The sequence below is a fragment of the Bombus vosnesenskii genome, unplaced genomic scaffold (genome assembly GCF_011952255.1).
Source record: "Bombus vosnesenskii isolate JDL3184/JDL3185 unplaced genomic scaffold, Bvos_JDL3184-5_v1.1 scf7180000013352, whole genome shotgun sequence".
Classification (NCBI taxonomy): domain Eukaryota; kingdom Metazoa; phylum Arthropoda; class Insecta; order Hymenoptera; family Apidae; genus Bombus; species Bombus vosnesenskii.
Window position 1 is genome coordinate 4,217,443 of NW_022882988.1, and position 13,856 is coordinate 4,231,298.

At 40.2% G+C, this 13,856-nt stretch overlaps 1 protein-coding gene across 1 annotated transcript in view; it reads right to left on the reverse strand.

Moving 5' to 3' along the window:
- Positions 1–13,856, reverse strand: part of LOC117236970 (bicaudal D-related protein homolog) — a 29,275-nt gene that overhangs the window by 2,625 nt on the left and 12,794 nt on the right. The window contains exons 2-4 of the mRNA XM_033500453.1: positions 3,572–3,904; positions 1,264–1,433; positions 307–625 (exon numbers count right to left, since the gene is read on the reverse strand). Of these exons, the coding sequence (XP_033356344.1) occupies positions 307–625; positions 1,264–1,433; positions 3,572–3,904 (822 nt within the window). The remainder of the gene's footprint in view (positions 1–306; positions 626–1,263; positions 1,434–3,571; positions 3,905–13,856) is intronic.

Genomic DNA, 13,856 nt, shown 5'->3' on the forward strand with positions numbered 1-13,856 from the left:
ATCTCTATCGCGCGGCAAATTACGAAGAATCTTATCGGTGCAGGCTAGATGAAAGCAACCGTGCAAACAAACTCTGCAAACACGAGCCACGTCGAAGCGTTATAACTATAGCGTACTTACAGCCGTAGCTCTCTTAAAAGTACCAGTCACAACCGATTCGTTATCTACGATCGAACCAAGTGTTCCAATCGGTGAACTGAGCACGTTCATCGAGTTTTCGTGGGCGCCCGACACGGGTTCCCTATATTGCGTAGCCGGAAACCGGAAATGGTGGAACAAAAGCAGCGAGTTACGCGAACCCCTTACCGAACTAGCAAGAGTCTCCTGTCCATTCGTGTCCGCCTCCTCCGCTTCCGTGGTGTTGTTCACGATCACGAGCATAGACTCGTCGCAGTCACTCTGCAAACCGGAGTCGTCCTCCCCTCGTCTCAAATGGACGCACAGCTCCTTCAATCGCTTCACCGCCCTCGCCACCTCTGCACGCAAATCCTCCTGATCACCCAGCGAGCTTCCGCTCTCCTCGCACTCCATCTCCGCCTGCAGGGACCTCGGTGGTTTCTGTATCGAGCCGGATCTGCCTCTCCTTTCCGCCTCGATGGCCGCCAATGTCGCCGCCAGCTCGTCCCTATGGATTCGATCAAACGATCAAACGATCAACGTCGATCGTACGATAAATCGTTCCTCTAAACTCGATCCAACGAACTCAACTCGTTCCAACAAACTGACATTCGCTGCCACGTTTACGGATACGTGGTTACCGTCGTTCGCGTTTCGATAAGTTTCTACAGGCAAACGAAAGAGATAAACAAACACGATTACCGTGCTCGAGAAAAATCGATCACCGCTTAAAGCGACTGGAAAACCTTCCTCTATTTTCCGGTTCTCGCCTCGCGGAGCGAACACGCGTAGGCATTTGAAACGAACAACGAGTATTAGTTTCTGCTCTTTCAATGTGCGCCATGAAAAAACTCTCCGTTGTACATACGTGGGCTGCGACGATTAAGAAGAACAATCTCCTGCGATTCTAACAGACGGTGACAGATAACTGACCATTATATGGAGATATTGTACTATCATTGTGGACCGAAACGATGTTGGTTGTAAGAGAATAATAAGTTAACGACGACGTGTAGTGTCTTATTACAGCGTTAGACGTCTGAAGGGGTACAGAGGCGCTTTCTGACCATTATCCTTTAATTTATCTCTATTAATCTTTATTGAATGTCTTTCGGTTAAGGACCCAGTTAAAATGTCGTATCTCACCTCTCACGTTCAGCTAGTTTTGCTCGGTGTTCCGCCTCGTGACCGAGCCGTTCCAAGGCCGCGGCTCTATCCTCGGCTTCTTCGAGAGCCGCCATCGCTCTCGCCCTCTCTTCCCTCAGCTCCAAGGACCTCCTCTCTAATTCTGTTCTTTGTGCGGACACCAACTGTACCTGGAACACGTCCGACATAACTGGCTTATGTTCTATTCGATTTCGCTATATCGGCCTGTGTCAATCAGCTTACTGATCTCCCTACGATCTACTACCTACGTTTGCGTATCCGTACACGTTGATGTTTCGTACACGTGATGCAGCCTGAGAGCGCGTGCTTCCGGTACTTTCGTAAGGAGAAACTAGCACGTAGAATATAGACGTGCGTACAATCGTTGCCAGAATGAGATTCAATAGTATGTTAATTAGCGAAATAGGTTTTGGATACGCTTGGTGCTGGTATCGTAATAACAATAATATTGGGTACTACGCATTACTCCTTTCTTTCTATTCGACCTTGTAATAGATACGTGAAAGGGAATACCGGTTGTTCTGTTTGCCTAATACAAGGAACGCTTTTAAAGTTGTAGCAAGGGCAGGTTAACATCTTTAGAAAGAAATTTATAAAGAGGAAAGTAATTACTTTTTAATTATCCGTGAGAGATCTATTAATCAGGTTAATTATCTTACCGTATGAACTACTAATTTCTTATTATTATATACTAATTTTTCTTTATTTACAGATCATATTTTACTTCTCTTACTCATATTCTCTTCTCTTTACTACCTCTATATTTGCAAAGAAGTAAAATCAACCTCGCTAGAATCGATTTGTCCTTATCGGCTTTTAAAGAGATTCTAATTAAAGAATTAGGCCCATTGAACGGATTAAATCGAACTATCTGTAAAACAATTTCATCTACTCAGAGATATTTATATACAAAAATGTTCAGCGTATCTTCTGAAATTATACTTGAACAAAAAGGGAATTAGACGAAAGTAGTACGTACTAGTATTCCTGAAACGATTAAGTTATTCCAAAGTCACCTTTGTTCTCGCCCATTTCCACGTAAATTGCTTCGAGTTTCTTTTCACGAAGTCATTTTCCAATCTCTCGCCGATAAACCGATAGCATGACATAATCAATAACGTGGGCGTAACGTGTAGACAATGTAACGAGTATATTACTCGGAGGGAATTCGCGCGTGAAGGGTATTTCCTGAAATTTGAGTTTCTTCCACGTAAGAAGAGAACAAAGGGCGCCAGTACGAAGGACGAGGCAAGTTAAGTCGATCGTCGAGGGTCACGACTCACGACCTGCTTGCTTCGAACTGGCGTACCGCGCGAACTTCTCACGGCTACGTGTACTTCCTCCCGCGATCTGCCTCGAATTATTAGACGCTCGTACACAGCCCATTGATATCTCCGGGGTCATACATATTCAATGCTGCTAACGCCGAACAATATCCATTAACCACGGTCGCAACGGTAAACATCCAGCTGGATTCCCAGAACGATCTAGCTACGATTATCCAACAATCGTAAGCGAAAACAAACGGGTACTGCGCTCGAGACAATCGTTCGACACAAATATCTGCCGAAGTTACGAGGACAATTCCATAATGGCGTGAAACAGAAGAGAAATAAAATACTTGATTGCGGAAGCGCGGATCTGTTTCGAGAAACGGGCTCCCCCTGAAGCCTCGTTCACGTTAGCCAAATTAGTGGAATTCACGTCGTCTGAATCGATTGAGTTTAATTTCACGTTCATACATGTTGCATCGCTTGACTTTAGATTTAGATTCTGATTTTAGATAAATGTCGAAGGCAATATGAACAAATAAAATAATTGCGTACGTTGCGTACCTAACGTTGCGTTTCAAAGCGGCACAACATATTACGTTGTTTAGCAACTTGTCTTCCTTTCGAGTTAAAAAACATTTAAGGGAACTTGGACGATCTTACTCGAAACTTGACAGGATATTTCGAAACAAGTAACGGGATCGCGTTAGTCAAGGAATTTCAAACTACGCTGAACACAAATGATTCGAAGGTGAATGACTGTACTGATGAGAATGTGTATAGAAACTTGAATAGATGAAGAATAACATATTTCCATGACTTCAAACGATTTGAAGTCAAAGTAACTTTGCCGATAAAGACTCAAAGTTTAGACGAGAATATTTCAAGTTACGTAAACAAGAAATTCACACTAGCAAATTATTTGAACCGAAGCTTCAGATCATCGATTAAATTGAAAGTAACTCGGCTAACCTGAACGTGGCTCAATGCGCTGCTCTCGGAAACTACTAATTTACCTCGTCCCTGAGAACCTCAAGGCTACTGACGTGATCCTGGAGCGTGGTACTTCTGAGGGCACACTTTTCCCTGAGCACCTTGACCTCGATGAGCAATTGCTCTTCCTGCTTCGCGGCTTCTCTCAGCTGATCGGCCAGCCTCGTATTTTGTGCGGTGAGCTCCGCGACAAGCGTCGCCTGGTCCCGTTCCGCTCTTCTAGCTCGTTCATTTTGTTCTTCTAGCTGACTCCTCAATGTTTCCACGTCCGCCTGGAGCTCCAAGGTTCTCGCTTCGTTCTCGCTCCTGGCTTCCTCTAACCGTCGACGAAGCAGGTGCCTCTCTTGTTCCAGACTCTATGACAACAAACAGCGGGAACGTTAAGACTATTATACGAGATCGATGAAAGCCAATTAACAGGCTGTCGCGTGTTTCGATGTCGAAACTTTTCTTCCCGGCACGTGTCGAAACACTCGACTGTGTTTGTCTGTATATCCAAATGATCTCAAATATACATATGTGAAGAATTTGTAGAGAGAAAAAATAGGTAAATAAAAGGCATCCTTTTCCGAAAATGAGATAAATATAGCAAATGGTACGTAAGATCTGTTCTTATCTAATAGAAAAACTGTACAAATATTTCACCACGATAGTGATAATCTTTAGTCAACATAAGGTAGTGACGATATCTAATGTTTCAATATTTGGAAACATCAGAAGTTTTTCGACTAACTTTTTGCAGTGTAATTCATACTCGGTAAATTACTTTCAAAAATATTAACTCTTTAACTATATTTTTGTAATTAATTTCGTGTATGCATTGCCACATTTCTATTAAATTAAGTTACAACGCAAAAGAATATATTTTATAGGATATTAAATCTATAAACTCGGAAAGAATAAAATGAAATACAGTATCGAGTCGAGTTCGACTTTATCCTATACTTTTCATAGGTCAGAGATTTTATCGTGATGTTTCACCAAATCTTCGGTATGCGTATCGTATGATCTCGAACGGAATATTTAGTTTCGAAAGTATATCCGAACGGAGAATACTATACTTTCTCGGTATCCATGAAAGTGGATGTTTATTCACGCAGTCTGATCGATGTAATAACGGTGAGAAATATGCCTAACAAACGATCATGGCAAGAAAGCCTCAGCGCTATTGAATAATAAAAACAGAAGAGTCAAGAACGAACTGCAGAGAAAAGAGCGGCGGTCTACCTCAACGATGTTTGTAAAATCAGCAACTTGAATCGCTTGGTTACCTTCGACCTCGAAGCGTCGTGATCGACCTACGAACGAAGGCTACCGCAAACGTCCCTGACTAGAATATCGAAAAACAGGATTCTGTCGTCGAGTCTCCTTTCTCGAAATTGTCACCTCGTTTCACCGACTTGGCATCGTTGGACGAATTTTAAAAAGGCACGCGGTGACTCACCCGGAGTCGACGCGACGCTCGCCTACTTCTCTCAGGTTCAATGATGACGCTGATCCTCAAGACCTAACAAGATCCGGTGAAAGGATAATGTTTGGGTGTTTCGTAAGAACGCCAAAGCTCCTACGCGAGTTTCATCATCCGTTGAAATTGAAAACATGCACGCTGGCTCCTTCAATTCATTATTATCCGCGATTAATCCTTTCGATACGATCGTCGTCGATATTGCCAAAAGCGATATCAAAAATTGGAATCGAATTTGAAGTACGGATATCATTTATTAACGACTTCGTCTGATATTGCATTTATCTTTGCTACCTTTCTGCGTTTGAAGGAGGCAATTTATGAAAATGTACACGTACTTAAAGAATTAATGAGAGACAATGGTTTCTCATTAATGCGTGTAGGAAGACTACAGACAAGATCATCTAGTTTATAGTTAATTACACGCTCTTTCTTTTTAATTCGTTGAATCGGTTTCCGGGAAACGACAGAAAAATTTATTCATTCCGCTAATCGACCATCACGCGAACGCTTCGGCACGAATAATTCTAACATATCGATAATTTTCATCATAATTTATTTATAATCAGTGTACATATCCGTAAAAAATTCCCTTGTAAATTATAAACGTCTGAGCTTCGCTTTGGACTCTCTCTTCGACAATTACGAATCAGTTAATGAGCTAATTATATCTACCTCTTTTAATTCAATGCTTAAGCGCTTAATTTTCGTAGTCTCGTTATAATCAAAATCATTCGACGTATTTTCATTATGATGAAGCGTGGTCTAATTTATCGATCGCTTTTGAATGAATACATTCCACTCGATAACGATTAGGTATAATTGGACGCGGCACATTACGACTGATCCCTGCAGTTATAAATCACGAAATCGCGAAGCTAGAAAATAATTGATCGTGCTGGATCCCGCATCTGTTATCGTGAAGCTCGTCCAAGAATAAAGCCAACGAATGGCAAATGCCTGGAACGTTCGATTCACGGGGAAATGCCAGAATTTTAATTTGAATGCGTTTCGCATTCGCAACGCTAATACAGAGTTTTGCGGTACGAATTGCGATGTATTTGCGAGGTACCGAATGAAAAAGCAGCTGTAATACAGGCTCGCACACAACGATCACACGGTTCGATGTTGGTGGAGTTTATCGAGCTAGAAGGTAAGTACGGCCTTGGTTTCCCGTGGTTACTCATCGACCGATCGTCGACGCAGCCAAAGGCTCGTGGTCGCTCGATCGCTCGAAAATCGTCGACCACTAACGATTCGATCCTCGAATTAACGCTAATTTTCTTTATTAGGATCGTAATTACGTGTCTCGTAAAAGGCGAGAGAAAGAGGGGAAAAGCAGAAAGAATTTGAAATTAAATTAATCACTGGATGAAGAATTATCAATGGATACGTGATTGTTATCTTTGTACTGTTTTTTTTATATGTGTGTATCTTTTAGCTTTCAGGTAAAGTTGTATCGTACAGACTGTTACGAAATACGTAACGACGTTTAAGTTGAATGAAGAAAGACAAAGACAGAGCACGAGGAGAACGAGAAAATTGCGATTTTCTTAACTCGATATATTATATAGTATATACATATAAGTCTACAAGTGGCAAGACCAAGTACGCGAAAAGGTAAGAATTATGCATCAATAAAAGACGCGAAATAATAATCGTATATCTCGCGTGTGTGCGAGTTGAATCTGTAAAAACGAAGCGCTGATATATTATGAAAAATGAAAAATGAAAAATTAAAGTTACGTGGCTTCGACGGTTATGAAACATTTCCTCGATATTTGTTTGCAATTGAGCAACAAATTAATTCAACGAGTAACGCAATTTCACACGACCGAGGTATCTGGAAATTTCGCGAGTATTTCAAACATTTCTATAGAAAGCATAATGCAGTCACGTCACTTTCAATGCCTCTCCAACAATGCCTATTAAAGACTAACAATGCCTGACATTTTATTGTGCCGATACGTTTATCAAAAAGGCTACGAAACAGCCTTTGTCTTCGCCGATTTTAACTTAAACGTCGGCTAATTTGAAGCCCTACCGATTATATCCACCTCAAGGTGGTTAAACTCCTTAAGGTGGGTGCACAAAGAGAGGGAAAAAACGACAGGTGAAAAAAACGAGGAAGGTGTACGTGGAGGATACAGCACAAGGGACGAGACACGCGGGGCTACGGACAAAAACCAGAAAGGCAAACACGCGTGTGATGCATACAGGAAGGACAAGAAACGCGCGTGTACGCTTTTTCCATAAGGTACATAACATGGCCGAAGGCGACTAGCGGAGATCCATGAGTCACGAATCTCCAACCCGTTCTCCAACACGACTGTTACTCCGATTGCGGTGGTTTCGCTATCCATGACGCTACCAGCTAGCTCCCACATCGGTATATTTCAGAAAACATCATTTCTGACACCTCATCGACCTTTGCGTCCACATAGAATGTGCGATTTCTCGCGTTTGATCTCCCAGGACTGTATCTAAGCTTCTCGAGTTTTTGTAATACTCACAATTAGTCCTATATCAAAGTTCAGCATACATTGATTGGATTTAAATGTAAATTTCTGAATTAGGAAAATCTGTATGTAATCTAAAGAAAGAGCACGTGGTACGATGGGTAAACATTCGCTTCGATACATCTTGCTTGTCTACGTCTTTGAAATCAATTAAGTAAAGAAATTATTACGGGACAATAATAATAAAACAAAATTAATATAAAATGAAATTTGATCATGTCGGGGATTTTAGGAGGTAAATTTGAAAATCGAGATTTCAATTTGAAGATTTGTGTTTGAATGTAACTATTCGATTCAAATTACACTTTTCAACAGAAATTTATTCGTATGCAATCCTTCGCAACGTAGATAACGATAACATTGCTATTCATACCGGACTCAACCTGTTTCGCTATCTAGGATAGGATGAATCATCGATAAGTAAACGTTAATGATCCTTCTTATGGATCGAAGCATTTGTTAATTCTAGTTAAAATCAAGCTCGATTATAATTAAGTTCGACCCCAATTCGATTACAATTATATTCGATCCCAGTTCGATTACAATTATATCCGATCCCAGTTCGGTTACAAACTACACATACGTATTCATGAGCAAATCGGCGTGCATAATTGCAGACGGTATTCGATTGTAAAAACGTGAAAAGGTCCAAATATCGATTGAGTCACGAATCACGTTCGATGTTCCATTCTCGTTTATTCCTGTGCTCTTTCAACATCGAAGCTAATGTCGTCGTTAATGGTCGTTGCTACATCATGACATGTACGTAGCGAAATACTTTCATCAAGACACAGAATTAATTCGCAACGGATTTGAAAAAAGTTTCTGTCTATTACAGACGTTAGATCTGTTACGAAATATTTTCAATATCTGAGAAATGCTATTGATCGAAACGTAAAGCGGATGTAAAACTTTTCTACGTATACTATACTCGTATATCACAAGCTTAAAGAGAATCTTTCATCCTACTAGACAGTTCGATCGATTAAAGCAATGTGATTTGGCAAACGAAAAATCTGAATTTCAATTTCTCATGACTACATCAACCGATATAGCTCGCTCGATGAATTCTGTTTCTCGGAACATGCATAATAACGTTTCCTCCCGTTAAAGGGAAAACCATCCACGACAAGCAGATTATTCTAATTATACAGCCGTGACCAGCAATACATCTTCCGGCACACTTTATCGGACTTCTAATTTAATGGCTGAGCTCCTGTCACTTTCTGCTCGAAGAAACAGACATCCGCCCGATAGAAAGGGAAGTAACCGAAACAAGGAAGCGGAGTGAACAGTGACTGGTACGTATGGACGCGGATCTTCGATTTATCATTTCTCTGTCCAACCGCGTGATACCGCTCTGACTACGAACATTGCATACCTGTTTCTTTGATATGGAACGAACATCATTTTCCTTCGTATACACAGTCATATACCATAAAATCCGACTTTTTTCGTTGCGACTTTCTTACAATTTCCACTTCGACTAATTTCTACAGCAAAAAGTTTTATAAGTTGAAGTATACGCCTATTCGTTCTCATTAACGAGCTCTAACGATCCGCCAATTGCGAAAACGAAATGACGAGTGTTTTACAATATATGGCAATCCGCGTATTTCCTTCCTCGTTGCCGAGTCGATCTTCGTGCCGCGTCTAATTTAATCACACGACTAAGAACCTTCGCGCAAATTTATTTCCTGCGACGAAGGATCATTCCGCCTTTCATGGATCCGCTGTACCGTTAAATAAAAGACAAGAATTACCTAATGTAATCACAGAGACTGTGCGACATAATTACGACGCAATCGTTAAACGAAACGAATCATAGTGTCATAATCGCGTCTTAATTACAGAAGGAAAGAAACGTCTTAATAGCTTCAACTGCCAACTACTCTTCGTTCACTTTTCAAGACGATTATTTTCACGACTATTATTCGAGAATACTATAATTTGCTCGGTGAAAGAGCGGCATAACTACGTGTTTTCCAAAAACGAGATAAATACGGGGGACGATTATCTCGCGAATTTTGAAATCTTTAATAGTAGACTGCAGATTTTCATGCAAAGTTACGAAGGCATCTAAAAAAGTAGAGATCCAATAAAAAATTGTTTCATCTAATATAAGCAGAGTACAGTTGGTCCTCGAGCAACGCGAAAAGTTTGCTTATACGCGGATTGTTTTCTCGATCAATATTGTAAAAGTTTCCGGGATGACACACATACTATGTATGTAATCCGCGTAGTAAAACGTGACTTTGTAACGAATTAGACGGCTAACGAAGAGGTGTTGAAGAAAAAAGCGAATCGCTGTTGTTAACAGAGGATCGAACAGACTGTTCCCATATTATTGCCGCGGTCGTGAGATCAGTCGTATGCCAATAGTCGCATCATCGCAGTATAAATACGATATATCTATAACTAATATAATAAATAATATGTGTACGTATTTTCTCTCTCTTATATTTACGTAATTTTTTTAATAACATTTTCTTCTCTCTAACTTATCTTATAAGAATACAGTAATAACGCATGTATGTAATATGCAGAATAAAGCTTTCAGTCAACAACAGATTATTATATTGTACATGTACGTACATACAGAGTTGTTTTTTTGAGACTCAAAAATTATACGCGGATTTTCGTCTACTCTGAGTGTCTGTGTCCATAGCATTGTTCGAGGATTAACTCTATTCTACTTTACATATATTCTTTTTTAACATTACATGCATCCTGTGCATTTTCGTATCTATTTTACATAAATGCATAAAAATCCGCAGTCTATTTATGCGTATCTATAGCCTGGATTCAGTCAAATAGCGATCCCGAAGGAATCTCAAATTGAACATTTTTAACGCCGTAATTAAATATTAAGATACAATCATGTTCCGAAGAAATACTTATTTTTCGGATCTTCTCTTTACCTTGTTACAATTTTTTTTCTGTTACATAAGGAAGAGGCAGGATCATTGGTTGCTTAGCTATTATAAAAGGAGGTCGCGACACGTATTAATATATTTAAATATTCCAAAGCATACATATTTCTCTAGCAGAGTTCGACTTGACCCACAATTTTTCTACAAAAAATATCTTGTCACTTGCACCACTTTTTCACTCGATACATTTATTACACTTTTCCATAAACCGCTTTTATAAATAAACGATTGCCGATAAACAAGTCTTGACTCGTGCGCAGCTAATCGAATAAGTATTATCTAACGGGTTTCCTGGCGCATGCCACAGGTATAAGTCACAGTTTATCAAAAGAAATGGTGCACGTGTTTCATGATTGGCGGGTGTAGCGAATGTTCGGGAATAAAAAAGAAACGAAAAGATCGCGATAATGGCCGTTTTAATTGGCATTGCACTTCGCGGTGACGCATTGCGCTCGCCTCGGCTCGGCTTTTGGCGTTGCGCCGCACCGTTCCTCGTTCACTTTCCCTCAGAAGAAAACGATTATGCGAGGTGAACCTTCTCAGAGAAGGAAAAGGAGGAGAAGTAGGGAGGCTCGTAATAGAGAGGCAATGGCCCGTGACGAGCCAGGCAATGATCGTATACTATTGCAACAACCAAAGTCCATCCGCGTATTGCGCGACCTGCTCCAGACGGTGGATTAATGTAACAAAAAGAACTAGATTATGGTATAGGTAGGTAAATGTACCATTTTGAAAGTTTTAAATAAGTTTTAAATATACCACGTATATAATGATACTAAATGTACTATTTATTCGTTTTAAAAATTATAAATATGCAATATAAAAAGAGTATTAGATCATGGTGTGTACATATATATTGTTTTAAGAATTTATTGTATTCCTTTCACCTCTATGATCACCTGTTTTGACCTGTTATGTCGAAACGGAATGTGCAGAATGTAAATATATATATTAAATATATGTATATGTATATTAAAATTACTTATATATTCGACGTATGATTTGTCAATTTATATGCAATTTTATATATGTAATTTGCGTACTGGTGTAACCAGTTTATTCTACGGAAATTTTTACAGAGTTTGTCAATCGAATAACCAATTAGATATATGTTTCTTACAGATGCATATGAGCCTTAGCGTAAAAGGCTAAAGTTCGTTTTACGCTGCTAGAAATGTTTTCTAGTATAGCCAATGAATGTCAATTTTGAATTTAAAAAACTTCGAATTCAAAAGCGTTCAAGAGTTACACTGAACTCTGCACACAACTTTACATTCGCAAGATGTTACATCACTGACTGTTCAGCTTTTAATCAAGCGAGCTTAGTTGAATTTGGAAAGTTTTCTAATTTCAAAGTTGTTATTTTTGGACTCTATTCATTGAATACTATAACGAATAATTTTCGCCTCTAACAAGGAACTTTAATCAATGAAAAAGTTTGACTTTGAGATCCTTGCGGTTTTCACGTACCAATGGCGATCAGGTAACAGCAAAGCCGGATACGTCCATAAGCATTAACGTGGACGAGAGCAAAGGAAACCCGTGGCGATCGGTGTAAAAGCGTTGTGTAATTTCTCCGGGCCTATTACGGTCAGAATATCGCTTCATCATGAAAAGAACTAATTGGATCGAAGCGTGACTCTTGTTCGATTGCATTTGCCTCTGATTTCCAAAGTTCTTGCTCGATGCTCTTCCATCAGGTTCTTGCTTAAGCTTCTAGCAGAATTCGAGCGGACAAGGAACATTATTTGATAACACTATATGATATTTTTCGCAGCGGTAAGAAACGAACCGATATATTCTCGAACGTAAACGCGTTGTGTAATTAGAGCCACGTGAACACCTAACCAGGTGCGATGCGTCGAGCGTCACGATTACTCCATCGACATTCGATAATCTAACACGCTCGATCCGTTGTGTTATTTAATTTCGCGCACAATGTACCGAATAACGGGTTCACCAACTTCGACATCGCGTTATCGTTTTACGTAAGCGACAGCTTTAGCTCGATTCCGCGATTGGTTGTCGTTGCCAGCTCCAAGGTGGAACGATTCGGAGCCGTTTACACGATCGAATATTCAATCTACTGTGACGAACCGTAATAAAATCTGCTACGTGTCCTAACGAGACATTTCGCGATTTCACTGGAAGTTGGAACCAGCTAGAAAACTGTATCACCAGAATGGTTTCGGGAGATTACGTTCGTCTCGTATCGATATATCTCGCTCTAACTATCAGCGAGCAGGTATCTGAAAGCTAAGAACGTACCTAGAAACTAGAAACTGGTATATCTAGAAACTGGTTGAAATTATAGGCGATAAGACTATCTCTGTATCGGTTCGGTTTTAAGGAAAACTGCGTTTTGTACCGAAAGAAAGTAGATCAGGAGATCAGTGCGGGAACGCGAACACAATGCGTTATTAATGGTTATCTTGAACGGTAGTGAATTCATAGCAACAATCTGCGCTGCAAATCGAGGCTGATATTAAGTAATTATTGTACTAAATGAACGTTCCCGTGGAAGTTGCGCGAAACGCTGGTAAAGGACGCGTATGTCTGCTCCGTTAGCGTAATTCAGATCGATGATCGAAACTCGTTTGAGAACGCGGAATCACACGTTCTGTAGGGGGAAATCGCGTAACTAAGTAGAAAACAAGGCTGCCGATTATCTGTAGAATCTGCGAAAGTAGCTAGCCAAGTACACGATTAATGAGATTAGCGGCCGATTACGACAAACCAAAAGGAGGCCGGTGTCGCAATCGTGTCAGCGACAGTTACCGTCGTTTCATGGCTACTATTATTGTTTACAAAACTTATGTGACTCACCAGCAATTAAAGCGATGTTGAGTAACAAGAAGTTTGCGGTTCGTGCACCTTTCGAAATGTATCAAGGCTGCCACGATGCGACTAAGTTCGAGTGTTTGCCAAACGTTTTATCTTATCGACTCGGTCGATTCGTCGCATGACGTGTGTCTCGACCAATCGAAGCTTAAAATCTTACGGCAACTTCGATAGCGATAACGATTAAACGCTAGTTTAATTAAATAATGCGGCTTATTAAAGTGAGTGGGATCCACGATCGCGTTGAATTTGAGATATTGAACGATGACGATGGCGTGAAATATCGTCTAGAAGAAGATGCTAGACGACATCTTATGCTTCTTAGATTCTAACGTAGCATTAGTACTTGATCATAAGTAAATCGATCAGCCGCTGAAATAAAACGAAATAATCAATGTGATAATAATAGCAAAGAGAGAAAAAAATGTGTTCCTCTGTGGAAACTGTGAATGATCTAAAATTCTTTCGCACGCGATCTGTTCATCTATCGACGCCATCGACTGAAATCGTGGGAAATAAGGAAACAGTCACGAGCCGGATCGATATTGCC